This window comes from Aplidium turbinatum, chromosome 15, assembly GCF_918807975.1.
Source record: "Aplidium turbinatum chromosome 15, kaAplTurb1.1, whole genome shotgun sequence".
Classification (NCBI taxonomy): Eukaryota; Metazoa; Chordata; class Ascidiacea; order Aplousobranchia; family Polyclinidae; genus Aplidium; species Aplidium turbinatum.
In genome coordinates this window covers 870,330-887,300 of record NC_137486.1, presented here as the reverse complement: position 1 = coordinate 887,300, position 16,971 = coordinate 870,330, and the positions used below count along the sequence as shown (strand labels likewise).

The 16,971-nt window shown below is 40.4% G+C and overlaps 1 protein-coding gene across 3 annotated transcripts in view; it reads left to right on the top strand.

The window, feature by feature from the left end:
• LOC145783879 (tetratricopeptide repeat protein 12-like) overlaps nucleotides 1–16,971 on the top strand; it is a 172,641-nt gene that overhangs the window by 140,104 nt on the left and 15,566 nt on the right. For all 3 annotated transcript variants that reach the window (XM_082595635.1, XM_082595634.1, XM_082595636.1), the window contains 2 exons: nucleotides 14,418–14,517; nucleotides 16,329–16,433. In XM_082595635.1, the coding sequence (XP_082451761.1) occupies nucleotides 14,418–14,517; nucleotides 16,329–16,433 (205 nt within the window). The remainder of the gene's footprint in view (nucleotides 1–14,417; nucleotides 14,518–16,328; nucleotides 16,434–16,971) is intronic.

The following is a 16,971-nucleotide window of genomic DNA, read 5'->3' as shown; positions in this document are numbered from 1 at the left end:
TCTTCTTCAGGCGTACTCAGCAAACTTAGAAAATTCACTACTAGAAAAGTTCTAATCAATATTTATTATAGCATTGTACACTCGCACCTACAATATGGAATTATCAACTGGGGATGCGCACCCACAAAATACTTGAATAGAATTCAGGTTAGACAAAATAAGATAATTAAAATCGTTACAGGAGCATTTGAAATGAAAACTAAATTACTGCCACTCTATCAAGAAAATAAAATACTAACTGTTAATTCTACTTATAAACTAGAAATAAGCAAATTTATGTACAAATTTTATAATAATAAACTACCGGAAAACTTCAAAACTTTCTTTACACATGTATCATCTATTCATTCGTATAACACCCGACGTTCAAGTTCCAATTCACTTTATACTAAACTGGCAAATATCCAATTATTTCAAAAAAGTTTAAAATGCATGGGAATCAAGGTATGGGACAATTTACCTCAAAATATGAAAAAAAACATGAACAAAGGCTTCAAATATTTCAGTAAAATGTGCAAAATACACTTCTTCAATAATCAAGAGCTATAAAAACGACATCCACTACCTGACTATGTTAATTGTTATTATTGTTTGTAGTATCTGTATTTGTTTTGTTTTTTCTGTTCTTCCTTCCTTCTTCTTTTTTGTGTCAATTTGCAACAATATTATCAACGCAATACTTTCTTTTGTGTAACTATTTGAATGAGAGAGTGCAGACTCGACGACCTCCTACGCCTTCAGGGCTACGGTCTTTCGCACTCTCTCATTGGATGCACACTGTCAGTTTTTGTTTTATGTGTGTTTCGGCGTTTCGCATCCAAACAAAAATAAAATGACCATCCAGGTGCTAAGCCAGCTTTTTAGACACCCTCTTTTTTGAAAATCAAAAAAAAATTCACTCCACCCTAATATGAAGTTTATGGGAAAACAAAAGGCAGGATGGATCGAGGAGATACGTGGTGGTGGAATGAAGAGGTGAGGGAAGTAATTGGGGAGAAAAAAGTCGCATACAAGGATTGGTGCAGAAATAGATCAGAAGAAACTATGCTCAAGTACAAGCAATTGAAAAATCGGGCAAAGAGAGTAGTTGCAAAAGTTATGAAGCAAGAAGCTGAGCAGGATTTGACCAAATTAAAAAACAGTCCCAACGAAGTATATAAGTTTATGAAGGTTCTGAAGCGGGATGGGAAAGATGTGGATGGTGGATGATGTATTAAAGAAAGGGATGGAAAACTTGGTTTCAGTGAGAAAGATCGTGGAAGAATTTAGAAAGAACATATGGAGGTGATAATGAACGAGGAAAACAATTGGGATCAAAATATGGAAGCCGACGTGGTAGCAGGTCCATTAAAGAGAGTAACTCGAGAGGAGGTGACGCAAGCAATGAAGAAAATGAAATCGGGGAAGGCTCCTGGAGTCCTGGACTATCAGAAGTCACTGTGGAAATGATACGCGCGAGTGGAGAGACAGGATTGAAAGCAATGCAGGAAATCAGCCAACGTGTGTTGGATGGAAAAGGAATGGCAAATGAATGAAAGACGAGCGTGGTGATATCCATCTTCAAGGGGAAGGGTGATGTATTCGATTGTGGGTCATATAGGGGAATGAAACTGTTGGAGCATGCAATGAAGGTAGAGGAAAGGGTGTTGGAGAATAGAATAAGATCTGTAGTAAAGCTGGACGAAATGCAGTGTGGATTTATGCCTGGGAAGGGAACGACAAATGCTATTTTTATTTTGAGAAGGTAGCAAGAGGAATATCGGGACAAGGGAAAGAACTTGTACAATGTACATGTGCTTTGTGGACATGGAAAAGGCGTTTGATAGAGTTCCAAGAAGAGTGATGGAATGGGCAATGAGAAAGAAAGATGTACCAGAGGCACTTGTGCAAGCAACAATGAGTCTGTATGACGGTGCAAGGACAAGAGTTCGAGTTGGATCTGTCCTCTCAGACGAGTTTTTGGTGAAGGTGGGTGAACACCAGGGTTTTGTCCTCTCTCCTCTAATTTTTGCCATCGTAATTGATGTGATTACCGAATGTGTACGAGACGATTCATTGATGGAGATACTATACGCAGATGATTTGGTTTTGTTGAGTGACACAATGGAAGACCTGAGAGAGAAATTTGAGATGTGAAAGGAGTCACTTCAATGTAAAGGTATGCATTGCATGTGAACATCAAAATAACGAAGGTCGTAATAAGTGGAACGTAAGGGGAAATCACAATGAGCAAAATTGACCCATGTGGTGTATGTGGAAGAAGAGTGATGGCAAATTCTGTAAAGTGTACAAAATGCAGGAAGTGGGTGCATGGGAGATGTGCAAAGATGAAGAGAGTGACATGCAGATCCGGAGATGGTTTTGAATGTGAAAGATGCAAGAAGGTTGAAGAAGGAATGGTTGGTCCAGTTGAAAAGCTGAATGACGAAGTTGAATCCGTGAATGCCTTTTGCTATCTAGGAGATAGATTGAATGCAAGTGGTGGTTATGGAGCGGCAGTGACCGCAAGAGTAAGGTTTGGTTGGGTGAAATTCAGAGAGTGTCGAGAGTTTTTATGTGGTAGAAGATTTCCATTGAAAATGAGAGGAAGAATTTATACTACTGTAGTTGTGTGAGATCTGCAATGCTGTACGGAAGTGAGACATGGCGCTTACGGGAAAACGAATTGGCGATTTTAAGAAGAACTGAGAGAGCGATGGTGAGAGCAATGTGTGGTGTGAAGCTGATGGACAAAAGGAATACTGAAGAACTTATGAACTTGCTTGGGTTGAATAAAAATGTTGATAAGTTGGCGAAAGCGAATGGAGTAAGGTGGTATGGGCATGTTTTGAGAAGGGATGAAGATGATGTTATGACAAGAGCATGAGTTGCGAGTGGAGGGTCGTAGAAAACAAGGAAGACCCAAGAAAACGTGGAAAAGGCAAGTTGAGGAAGAAAGCAGCAAGGTGGGCTTAACAAGAGAGGACGCGTCAGACAGATCGATGTGGAGGCAGGGTGTGAAGGCGATTGCTGCATTTGGAGGTGAATCCGGCCACCCTCGGTAACGGGGACATCACCGGATTAAAACTGGAATACTACCTAATATATACCTCCATGTGACATTTTACCATATATGTATATGTTTTTCACTCTTTTTTGCAACCACGGGATGTCATGCTTTAGATAACACTTGAAGATATGATTGGCCAAAAAGTCAAACTAGCAGTGAATGTACAGCTGTGGATGTGGTTGGTAACATATTTTTTCAGTATCACTTTCTGTGATCCACCAATTACATCTAGGAAACATTTGTTTCATCTGTCGCTAATGATGCTCACCCAGTATGACGTAACACCAGTACCACCAAAGTCGTCCCAGAGCAGTGAAATATGAAGTTTCACCCGTTGTGGCGCTGCGAAGCAGTCGTATGATATATATTTCGCCCTAACCAGTCGAGCTTCGAGATTAAGTTTAAAAAGTTCGCTAAGCATAATCCTGTGCTCGCAAATGCTTAAAAAAGTCACTACACTTGGATCCAACCTGTCAGGGACACTTTAAGAGTTTTTACTTCACCCTCTCTCAGCATATTAATTTTAAAGTGACTTGGCGGATGGACCACCTGTGATTCCAACAGGTAAACGTCTATTAACATGCATCATCAAATGGTCAAGTATAGACTCACACGCTTAAACCTTATATGACAGGATTGACAGGTGGCCCACTCGCAAAGTTAGTTCCTATTAATTTATGCACTCATGCATACAAAGACTGCAAGCAATATAATAAACAGTTACAAATTAAAGTGAATAAAGTCACGTTTAGACTCAGATGTTGGCATTAACTGACGAGAAAGAATTGAGGCACGAATGAAGCTGTCTCGATATTTCGGTCCACAAACTGCTTTAGATGCGTCGGTAACCAACGTTTATCGAGCCTTTCAACAGCCTGCATGTGACATGGAAATTTTGGAAAAAATGCAGTGGGAGTCACATCTGTCATGATGAATTGCCGGAGCTCATTGTTTTAATTATAGGACGCTTCGTGATAGGAAGATCAGTGCAGTTAATCAGTTCGAAGTATTCCACTGCATCAAAATTAAGCTTTGCGTGAAATTTGAATTTTTGCATTTTTTTGCTGGGGGCTTCAGCTTTAGCTTTCATCACTCTACGCAGGCCTAGTTCTCGAATGTGTGGTCGATGGTCAGTTATCAAAATTATATTTTCCGGATGAGCAAAGTATGAGTTGCAGTGTATACTGTATAGCTGGGTCGATAATTTTATTGTGCTCCTGACTAAGATAGCGTGATCTGGTTAGCATTTGGTGAATGTGTCTAGCTTCATCTTTGAAAGATGAGTGTGATTTTATTGCGAACCACATTGGAGCATAACACATGGATAATGAACATAACCAATGCTTGCAGTTTCTCAGACAAATTGTTATCGCTGACATATAATCTAAAGGTTCTATTAGCTGTGGTCAGCCATTGTGAATGATTCAAGCATCCTGAGTTTCGTATCGCCAGATCAATGTTACATTCACCAGTGCTGATACTATTGCAAATTTCAAGTAAATATTGCTGATCTGTGCTTAGCTCCTTGGGATCCAAGTGGGATAGTTTTTCGGTCAGCCTTGGAATCCAGGTTTAAGTGAGGTTACTTCTTCTGGCGTTCGAGGCCGCCACAGATCAAATTGTAACATCCAGGCGCAGCAGCCAATGGATTGTGTGTTCATCGAGCGTTGTGAGGTCGAGCGTTGTGAGCGCATACGAGGTTGCGTATATCGATCTCAGGACAGATAAGTGTACGGGATAATGTGGTGTGCAGTCTGAGAATCTGAGCCTCACGCACAAGATGGTGAATCGGCGAGGCCCCATTGGAACATGTTGCTGTTGAAACAGCCCACTCCAGTCCGCAGGCGATTGAACTTCACCCATTCCTTCCGAGGTAGTTCTACTCCGGGTTGAGTGTTGGTATTGGGAAGGACTGTGAATTGGGTTGGTCTTGCAACTTCTCTCCATTCACTGTTCCAAACTTCAGAAATGTGGAAGTTGGATTTACAGATAGCTGCAGCATGTCGGGAAAACGGGCATCGAGATTTCAAGCGCTGAGACTTTTGGAAGTGCAAGTTTAGGATAATCTGGTTGAGGAGTGTTATGAATCCATACTCATTCATCACAAATCCTCAAATTAAGGTTTAATAAACAAAACACACGATATAGCTGAACATAAACATAGCGGTTAACATCAACATAATAAGGTAGCAGGTATTAACTTAAATAAAGAGATTATACACTACAGCTTACAAACTAAAGATTACATGCAACTGAAATGTCTTCACTACTAAACAATCTGCTGTATGAAGCAAGCTACGCTTCTAGAACACAAGTAAAATGTCGCGACAGGTATTTGATTGTTTAAACGAGCAATTACCTATGTCATAGTACCGCAAGAAGAAGCAATAGAAATGATTAGGCACGAGGCAAAATACGAATGGTTAGTTGTAATCTACAACATTCTCCCCTGCCAAGAAATCGAGTTCAAACGGGTATTTGTATCATTCATACATCAAACGATCAGGAGGGCGCCTTATGCGGGAAGAACGCCTCAGCATTGATTCTTCTCTTGTGTTAGGCTCTTCATTGGCTTCAGAATGACGATCAACTTCGGTGTTTGGTTCAGCACCTCTCACGTTGCTGTGATGCATTTTATCAACGGCTGAATTGCTTGTAACGGTTTCATCATTGTACGATTGATGATTAATGAAAACAGAAGTGTCAGAATCAGTTGCGCTATTTTCGAAAGCATTTCTTCTCCCACAGGAGCAACATCACGCAATGATACAGCAGTCTGGCGACCATTCGGTAATCTCAAAAAAGCATACGTTGTAGTAGCATGAATTAATTCTACTTCATCTACAGCAGGTTCATATTTGCTCGTGCGAACGTGGCGCTTCAATAGAACAGGACCAGGAGTACTGAGCCAAGTGGGACTTGATGATCCCAGCATGGAACGCCGACTAAACTTCATAAAACGCTCGTGGGGAGATATTTTGATCGCAGTACAGAGCAGTGAACGTGCGGAATGTAATACGTCAGGCAAAACACTTTCCCATTTTGAAATGGGCAAATTGCGCGTTCTTAATGTAAGTTGCACTGCGGTCCAAATAATATTATTATATTTTTCACATTGACCATTATTACATCGAGGGTTGTATATTGAAGTTTTGCTGAGAGCTATTCCTTTGCTGCGCGCAAATGATATAAATTCGTTTGACATAAATGCAGGCCCTCTGTCAGAATGAATATATGAGCAAAGGCCAAACAAAGAAAACAATTGCAATAAACATGAAATAACAGTTCCGGCATTCATATTTGCACAAGGAAACGCAAATGGAAACCTCGAATACACGTCGATTACAGTCATGTTCAGCTATAGCAATTACCTAGGTCCTACGTCATAACACATCATAGTGCGTCATTCGTATTTTGCCTCGTGCCTATGTTTATATTCAGCTATATCGTGTGTTTTGTTTATTAAATTGTTATGAATCCATACTCATTCATCACAAATCCTCAAATTAAGGTTTAATAAACAAAACACACGATATAGCTGAACATAAACATAGCGTTTAACATCAACATAATAAGGTAGCAGGTATTAACTTAAATAAAGAGATTATACACTACAGCTTACAAACTAAAGATTACATGCAACTGAAATGTCTTCACTACTAAACAATCTGCCGTATGAAGCAAGCTACGCTTCTAGAACACAAGTAAAATGTCGCGACAGGTATTTGATTGTTTAAACGAGCAATTACCTATGTCATAGTACCGCAAGGAGAAGCAATAGAAATGATTAGGCACGAGGCAAAATACGAATGGTTAGTTGTAATTTACAACAAGGAGGGGTGGTCATCCCTTGACATAGCTTGTAGGACCAGACTGCGTACGTGGTTTTCCCTACAAAGTCTACCTTGGGCGATGTCTGATAGTACCGGCAGAAAGTAAGTAGGAGTTGGACGGAATGGACGACAAGTGGCTCCTCGTGCCCCATCCTGTAAGTATGTATCCGAGTGTGGATGTACTAGCTAGCACCCCAGGATGTTCCAGCTAGGCATCTCAGCAAGTTGTTGCGTGCTGATAGTTTAGCATGGAGGGCTTCAGCATGGTGTTTGTAGGTTAATTGTCGATCGAGCTTCACTCCTTGGTAGGTGGGACACGGGTTGTGTGGGAGTGGGTTTCCATTGAGAGATACCGGTACTGACAATTGGCACATAGATTCCATGTTGCAAAGGTGAAAAGGTGTGACAGTGGTCTTTGCCAGGCTCAGTTTCAGCATCCACAGCTTCAGGTAGTCTGCGATTTGGGCCATGTCATCTGTAAGTGGTTTCTCTATCACATGCCAGTACTTGTCAGAATGAAGTAGTGCCAGATCATCAGCATAGCCGTGCTGGCGTGACGTAGTCTCTGGCATGTCACTGATATAGATGTTAAATAGTAAGGGTGATAAGCATGATCCTTGCGGAACACCGTTTTTTAAGCGGCGGGCCGGCTGCACTGTCACTCGTCTTCAACGACAAGGTCCTATTTGCCAGAATGTTTGCGAGAAATTGCACTACCTTTTTGTCTTGGATCATGCGGAGGAGCTTTAGGGTTAGCCCTTGGTGCCACACAGTGTCATAGGCAGCAGTGAGATCCACCAAGATTACTCCTGCTTTGTTGCCCTTCTCGAAACTTTCCTCAATATCCTCGGTCAGCTTGACTGCTTGATGAGTCGTACAGCGTCCGTGCCGAAATCCAGCTTGTTCTTTTGGTAGCTGGGGATCAACAACTGGCTCGAGTCTAGTTATCAGGAGCCGTTCCAGGATCTTGTATGGGATGCAGATTGCAGAGTAGTGATACTGGGCGATAGCTTTTGGGATCATTAACTGGCTTGTTTGGTTTAGGTAATGCCACTACTGTTGCTTTTTGCCAGATTTTAGGTATGGCTTGGAGGGTCAGGCAAGCAGAATAGAACCTTTTCAACCATGCCAGACATTTGAAGCTACAGTGCCTTAAGAATTCTGGAAGGATGTTATGGGGCCCTTGTGTTTTCCTGCTTTTAACTTGTTTGATGGCAGATGCAAGTTCTCTGGTGCGGAAGGGGGCTGACAGATGGCCATCTGCGCTTGGGGCGTTCCAGAGCCTGCTGCATTCCTGCTTCACTGAAAGGACGCGCTTCTTATTTGCCACTTTACATTTGCCATTGGCTAAGAGCTGTTGTGCTATGGCGTTAGCAGTTACAGGGCATCGTTTAGGAATAGAGGTGCGGCCTGTAAAGCGATTGAAAGTTTTCCATGCAGCTCTGCTTGAGTGAGTGAAGTCAATGTCTTGTACTGTGTCTTCCCAACGCTGTTTAAGTTTTACGTTGAGGTGTTCCAACAGATCAGTGACAGTCATGGATGTCTTTTCACTGGTTTTTGAGGCCAGGAACGCATTATAGCGTTTGTTGCATTCTTCGTCCCAGGAAGGTATGAATTGACGACGGAATCCACGGGGGATGCGCTTCTTTGCTGCCATGAGTAAGATTTTGCAGAATGCTTTTTAGACTTCTCCACTCTCCAGTCCGTCAGAAGTTGGTTCTGGGAGGTGCCGGGTTTTCTTTTCAACCAGGAGTGTGAACTTGGTCTGGTATGCCTTGCGAAAATTCCACCTCTTCACAGGTTTGCTCGGGACTGGGTTGAATGGGTTTTCAGGGGTGATGAGCGATGGTGTATGTTGGTACTTAGGAAAGGGGCTAAGGATGGTACGGTTTGGTAAAGGTCCTTTTAGGTTGGCAAAGGCCAGATCCGGATTGGTTGTTGTTTTCCATCTTCCTGACAAAAAACTGTCTGGTTCTTTTGGGTTGAACATTAATTGGATACCAGTAACAACTTCCCATGATTTAAGCGCTATGCCGTCTGCATTTGAGTGGCGGTAGCCCCAGGTTGTGCTGTGGGAATTGAAGTCTCCGGCATACATGCATGGTGGAGCAAAGGCCGGAATGAAGTTAGCTTGCAGACGTGTATTTGGTGGTTTATACACGTTGATCACAGTTGTGCCTTCGATTTCAGTGGCTGTCCATTCAACTTCACAGTCAGAGTTGGATGAAGCAATCGGTAGGCCCTATCCACTTAGCGGAGTTCCTTACATATGTGGCTATTCCATAAATGTTGCTATTGGTGCATGCTGCCAGGGTATATCCACTGGTCTTTGACTTCGATACATCAGTGGTGTGGGTTTCTTGCAGGAGCAATGCTGTCACGTTATGCTTTTGTGTGAGACATTCAACATGTCGCATTTGGCTTTGGTAAGGCCTTCAACGTTTAGCTCCAAGATTGTTACTCCGACAGGAGCATGAATTTCTCTCATTGGACACCGGGGCCGAGGGTTTATCCTTTTACCACTCCGGGTGCCCTGTGAGTTGCGGTCTCTGATTGTTGCCATTCGCTTCATGAATTTGAATTACCAGGATCCACCACGAGGAGGTTGGCAACATGAGTCCCACTGAGTCAAAGTGAGGTAACTGACTGTTGGGCACACGTCACTAACCACTTTCCAATAGATCCAGAGAATCTTCGTGAGCCTGCAGTTGCTCTAACAAGAGCTTCGAACAAACGGTACAGGGGAAGCTCATTAGCATGGAGTAGGCAGACCAGCCATTTCAGAGGTTGATTAAAAGATTCTTCAAGTCGCCGAATAACTCTAGCCATACGTCCAGTATTCACATTAATCACATCGCACCCGTCCCAACAACCTATGTTGCCTGTGTTGACATTCCATTCTTTTAAACTTTTGACTATTGAATTATTTTGGATGGAACCAGATTTTGGAGTTGAAACAACTTTAACTCATGCACTTCAAAGTTTTCCATGGTTTTACTCCAAATTATCTGGACACTCTGCTTGTTCATTATAAATTTGCCAGAACTTTGCGTTCTCAACATCAATTGCTTTTATGTAGCCTTTCATATCAGACACAATTTGGAAATCGCACCTTTCCAGTTGTTGCTGCCAGTTTCTGGAATTGTTTGCTGGAATTGTTTGCCTATTTGTGTAATAGAACCTGAAAATTTAAATGAATACAAAACTCGCTTGAAAATGTTCTATTTCACTGAACATTATGACTCGTCGTCGTCGTCTGAGCTTCTGGGGCCGAGGGTCTATCCTTTTACCACCCCAGATTCACGATTATGACTGAAAGTACCGTATTATTTATCACCATTGTCATGTACAGTAGGGTGGAGTGAAAATAACTTTTTCGCGAAATTCAAAAACATAGCCCCCTAAAAAGTTGCTTTTGTTCATGAAAAACACATTTGTGAAAAAAAAAATAATAATGTCTTGATGAAGCTCAATCCACAAATCAAAGATGGCCGCCAACTTTGCTTGAAAATACGGTAAATTCACCATAACTTTGCCAATACTTGGCCAATCTTCATCATATTTCAACAAGCTTTCCTCGTTCATGTCATAAAACACTAGAAATACATATGATGACAGCGTGAGCAAATTATGACGTCACCAAATCCAATATGGCCGCCAAATTCAGTTTTTCATATTTCCTATCCATATTACACACTTCTTTTTCGATTTGCTCCAACGTTTGACAGTTATATGGTTATGCTGTCTTCTGTCGTGGGTACGATTGTTCCTCTTGATATTAGTAAATACAGGTGGAAGCTTTATTTAGTATAGTATTCATCTAGAAATTAAAAATACCTTCAATAATTGCAACATAGTAGGATAGGACGTTTAGCCGTTAAGCCCGTAGAATTAACGTTTCCAGTTCACGCCACGTGGAGGCAGTCCTACACGTGAACCTTTTAGGGGACAAACCGAGGATGGAATACATTCGTCGCCCAAGGGCATTCTGAGAAGTCCAAGGGATATGAATTTCACCCCAGAATGACCTGTTCAATGTAACCTTTACTGAAATTCTAAACTTTGAAATCAGCCTTGCTGTCAAATTTTGGCATTTTTCGCCTGCTCTCTAATCGAGCCCTGATGAAACCATCTCTGTTATCTTCTTCACAAACGGAGCCTGAAGCCTCTCTCATAAGCTTAACATGGCGTTCCACAGCCTGGTTATGACAGGGGAAACTTTCAACTGTGAGAGGACTCATCGTGAATGGATTTGTTTTGATCATAGTAATCAAGTCTTCATTGCTAAGGTTCTTGGTGTGGGGAGGTTCAGTGATATCTTCGGTCTGCCAGTCAATAGACCTTTCCCGCAGCTCTGTGAAATGAAGCGTGACGTTGAAAACAATCACGCTGGCTGCTTCATTGGCAAGCACCAAATTGTTTGTGAATACTTGATAGCTTGTTGAGTAGTTAGCAGAATCTTCGTAAAAACATGGAATCAATGTTGAAAAACAAGGATCTGATACAATGATAAGCCACTTATTGATAAGCTTAATGATAAGCCACTTATTTACTGGGCTCTAGTAACTGCGCATAAGCTATGGCGCTTGAAGGAACTGCTGGTAGTGTGTTAACGTCTAAGCAAAACGCTGTTAGTCTGCAATTCTGATAGACTTGAAATTTCTTTTTGCTTTAGCTACTATGTCTTGATAATGATAAGTGAGAATTACTGTCTTATTTGCTACAATAAGTAGGCTAAGTGGGTGTCAGTTTGTAGCCTTTTATGCTTCTTTACTTGTGAAAGCAATGCAGCCTATCACTTATGGCCTGCTTACACTGAATATGAATCAACTGAAGTAGGCTAATAAGCTGGACTGCCATTCAATCAGGGCCGTAGCCTAACTTCGTCAGTTGGGGCTCCGATACAATTAAGAGGCCTCCATTTGTTTCTGTGCTTATTATAGAACGTAGAAATGAAATAATGTAAAGCTCGCAGGAGCTACAGACCACGAAACGCCAGTGTGTATTGCTGTCAATTCTTGCTAGCCTACAATCAGCTGCTGACAAACATTTATTGTTACTATAAGCTTGTATCTTGTTTTGGCCGCTTTTTGGCTCAATTGCCCAACGGGTCAACCTATTGATGAAGACGTGTACGGTATGGGCACACACTTTGCATTTGCCCAAACTCATCCAATAAAAACCGGTTTTCCGCAGAAGTTTGCTGATAACTTTAAATATGAAATCGAAGCTACGTTTTAATCTTTTTTTCCAACCAGAAAAAGATTTCAATTATTTGTTTGTTTAACCTACCCAGTTTCATAAAATCCACCCAGTAAAGTTGACATGAACCTCATCACGTTTTTTTGCTCCCATTGCAAAAACATATAGATTATGTAGCCTTCACTGCGATCACAAATGCAACACAATAAGAAGCAACAAAGAGATATGTATGGCCTAGCTGTCGAGTCAGCTGCTATCCTTATTTTAGCATGCCATTAAGTGTCTTTGCCGAGACACAGCCGCAAACTCTGGAGCGGTGTCGAACCGACGTCCTTTGCGAACATCGCGCAAACGTTTTCACCACTTAACCTTGCAGTCGCTACGTTACTATGAATTGTTTGTAGTTTATTAAAGTTTTATAATGTTATAAAGTTTATTAAAATTTTAGACAACAGTTATAGGCTAATAATTTTAATATAATTGTAGTATCCTAACCAAAAGATTTCACTTGCGCTGTAGTCCAATTTAAAATGAATGCGTGTGTGTTGCAAACTTGTGATGTGATTATTCCTATTTCGACAGCAAGTAATAATTGCCAAAAATACATAGGCCTCTCATTCTGTGTCAATATATTAGCTCCATACGAATGAAAGAAGCCAAACCAAACACAAACAAAGTAGCTAGAAACCTGGAGTGACCAAAAGCATAGGGTAAGCTAGGACAAAAACATCAAGTTATAAACGGAAATGCTGCACGAAAAAAATATAAGTGTAAATTCTAAATGAAATGATAACACGTTTAGGCTACCTACTTTAGTTGTTAACTCAAATATTTTTGAAATACAATTTAACAATGCGAGGTCCTTTCGTTCAGTGGTCCCGTGCATTTGGCTATACAGTGCTGTGACGGCGGTAGTTAGGCCCATGGGCTAAGGCCGTAATAAATTCAATTTTTTTTCTGAAAATAAATAACTTAATTGTAATACTCAGTCAAAAAAACTTTTAGTACAAATTTACGTCTAAAACGACCGATTGTTCGATTAAAACGTTCAAAAACTGTGCTTCACCACTACGAATACCAGTTCTTGAAGTGGTTTGTTTTCAACGTCACGCTTCATTGGTTGGCTGCGGGAAAGGTCTATTATTTCTATATAATTCCTAGCGTGAAGGTTCAAGGTTGGCACTCTAAAACCTCGCACTGTAGGCTACTGCTGCTCTTGCGTTCTCTGGACTTCAGTATTTGCCTGAGAGCCAGTTCTCTGATACTGATGTTGTCGTCTGCCAACATTGCCAGCAGAACGTTTTCAGGGTGCGCAAAAAAGACATTTCTCTCGATAGCATTCATAACAACTTCCTTAAGCTCATCCTCAAGATATCTGGCCTTGTCTACCATGTTGTAGACATGTTTTGCTCTATCTGTACACAAAGATGCCTTCTGTACACAAAGACGCCTATTTCTAGTGTTTTATGACATGAACGAGGAAAGCTTGTTGAAATATGATGAAAATTGGGCAAGTATTGGCAAAGTTATGGTGAATTTACCGTATTTTCAAGCAAAGTTGGCGGCCATCTTTGATTTGTGGATTGAGCTTCATCAAGACATTATTTTTTTATCTTTTTTTTTCACAAATGTGTTTTTCATGAACAAAAGCAACTTTTTAGGGGGCTATGTTTTGAATTTCGCGAAAAAGTTATTTTCACTCCACCCTAATGTACAGTGCCCAGGAGCATAGTTTGCACTGTGGATGTGGCACTATATAAATGTTGTTATTAATATTATTACAATTCCTCTATTCGAGAAGTTTATTGCGCTAAAACGCAGCTAGGTTGCAAACTGAAGTCAAACTGAAAATAAACACCAACATAAAAGCGACCAAGAAACTTGAGGCAATATAACAACAAAACAATCAGCAACAATGTAAATTACAATGTAACTTTTAAAAACCAATAACACATCAATTATTATCTCATACATCTTGTGATAGTTCAGCTTAGTTTGCACCAGAAGAACGTATATTATGTTATTAACTAAATGCCTGGTGAACAGCCTCATTCAAAATTGTTTCATTTAGATTTAACATCCTCTTAGTAATAATTCCATTTAATTTTATGAAACAGATTTATTGTCAATAATGGATGTAATACCATGCTTGAGGTTAACGCACATATCACCACCCCTGTCTTCTCGTGTACCTGAATATCTACGACCACCTGACCTACCTTTGGCGCAACAGTTGAATTGGCGTCATCGCATTTTTCGGCAATGCCACGTGGTAACGTATTAAATCCAAACAATCGTGTTTTCAAAAATTAACGGTACGTAAACATCTTCAGCAAGATGATCCACGTCTTAAGACCCATTCCTTGAAGATGATATGTTGTGGTGGCCAGTGCAAGCCAGAATATCTGCGGCCAATCATCAGCCTGGACAAAGGTATTGTGCAGCGGAGCAAGTCTTTTGTAGCATGGTTCGAATAATTGCATAACCCGAATGACAACAGGCAGTATTGACTTCTTACTCGAATGCCACGCTGGCAGCAATTATTGCTGGCGTATTGATTTAAATTTGAATCACGCCAGATCTGGTTACGTTTTTAACAGAGAGCGCTGTTTAGAGATATCACTTACATTCCAAATATTGCAAAGTTAAATCTTTAACTTTTACTAAAGCAAAATCAAATAGCTGCCAACAATTTAATGTTCAATTCTTCTATGGATGCATATCTGAAATAAAACCTTATGTTTTAGGCTATAGAATACTCTAAGTAAAGGGGGCTGTTGATTTCAGTTTAAACTTTAACCCTGATTTTAGGATAATAATAATTTATTTCAGACCAATTGGGTGCAAAATAGTGTAAATAGAAAGTCTCCATAATTATCGATCTTCAGCCAATGTCGCAGTTCTTCTGGGCTGTGCTTTGTAAGAGCTTGAACCCTTCGCATGAATGTTTTTGATGGTCTTCCTTGATTTCGTTTGCCTTTAATCAATTTTGATAACAGGAGAGTTTCATTATGAAGTGAGTTTTTAAATGTCGTATTCCATGTTCCAACCAGGGAAGTTGATGTTTGCAGACAGACACACGACTTAATGCCGCGGTCTGAATGACGCAAACACAAATGACACTATCCCCTGATCACAAGGCCCAAATCCCGCAAGGCATAAATGTCGCAAGACCTGAATGATGCAAGGCATGAATAACGCCAGACTTAGATATATCTTACTAAAACTAATTGTTATTTTTTAATATGGCAGTAATTTTGCATTTAACAAAGTATAGACGAAGGTGCCACTAATTTATTTGTTGGTTTTTAATTTTAATGAACACGTCTGCAGAGATCAGGTACAATTTGTTTGTTTTCGAAGATCGATTAGGTTCAAACACGCTGTCAAACAGCGTGTTTTAGGATTACAATACAACTTTAGGGCATCTGTTTATTTACATAATTATATGGATTATTCAGGCGAGTGCGCAATACGAAAAAAAGTTTACACAGACAAAAGTAAAGACATATGCGCAGTTTGGCCAGAAACTGTTGATTTTCCTAAATTCACCAAGCAGGTTATAAAATTTACTACCGTGGTCCGTGGCAAGCAGTGAATACGTATCAGAAAGCAGCCTGTTTCTAGAAATTGTAGCCTAAACTGGTGTCAAGGATAGTTGTAATACCTTTTGCCAAGTGATTGAGTCGTACTTGGTAGGTGCAAATCTCACGCATCCAACAAAAACAAATCTACATCTACTATTTCTACAATGCTGATCTACTTCTTCCTGCACTAAACCAAGCTGTGCACATGGTTTAGTCGGCTTGTATTGATAATCTCAAAGCAGTCATGACAGAACTATTCAAACAATAACAATTGTATCGGTAGTTTTAGTAAGAAAGTACCAATGGTCTTGTGGCATTTGTGTCTTGCGGCCTGTGAACGGCGTCTTTTGTGTACGTGGGCTTAAGTCTTAGACCGTTTGCTGACTTGTTGACGCAGGGGAGTTTCTCCTACAGCACCATATAACAAGTCATTGTGAATATGTTCAGTTCATGAAATTTTGAAAGTTCTTCTCAATGATTGTGTGTGGAATGTGTTAATGGTATTATGAAGTTTCAATGTTGGTTTCTATGTTTCATAAAAATATTTAAATATTATAATATTATAAAAACATTATAAACTAAGTTTATGGGATGTCGTATTCTATGTCCAATGCTTTTTATCACACTATTAGTTTGTCACTCAACTACTGTGTTCAGACTACACTGTCCTTCTCGACATATTGTTCCACGACACTGATCAGACAGACAAGGTTAACCATGGTCATGTTGCGCTCATATTTGGAAGTTTGTCTGCTTTAGACGGTAAGCTTTTTGTTCTATGGTACATTATGTAGCGGACGTCGTATAGTCCAGACCAGGGGTCACCAAACTTTTTTCTCTGAGGGCCGGATTGCTGCGAGATTAACAGCTGCGGGCCAGATGCAAATTGCTAAAAGATATACAACTATTTAGAATCTCCATTGACTTGAGCATAATAAATAACAAAGTCAGCGGTGGAATAGCAAAGTTGTGATGAAAATCGAAAAGTTGCTGGAAAAGTTATCCCTTGCTGTGATACACTACAGGGCATCGTGCTCTTGAAAAAACATTACATTTTTCCAAATTTGGCCTAGGCTGTCCCCATTTGTGGTGGCCTAATGATAAAAACAGAACACCAACATGTAGGCTGCCTGGTGGAAAAATGTACAAATTCAACATACAGCAAAGAACTATAAGAACGAACAATTTTAACCAAGAAGTCTCTATTACACAAAAAGGTAAAGCCAAAAATGGTTGCTAATGCCAAGGGAAGCACATGTACAGAATTGTATTGCAGCTGTAATTTTCGCAACACGTGGCG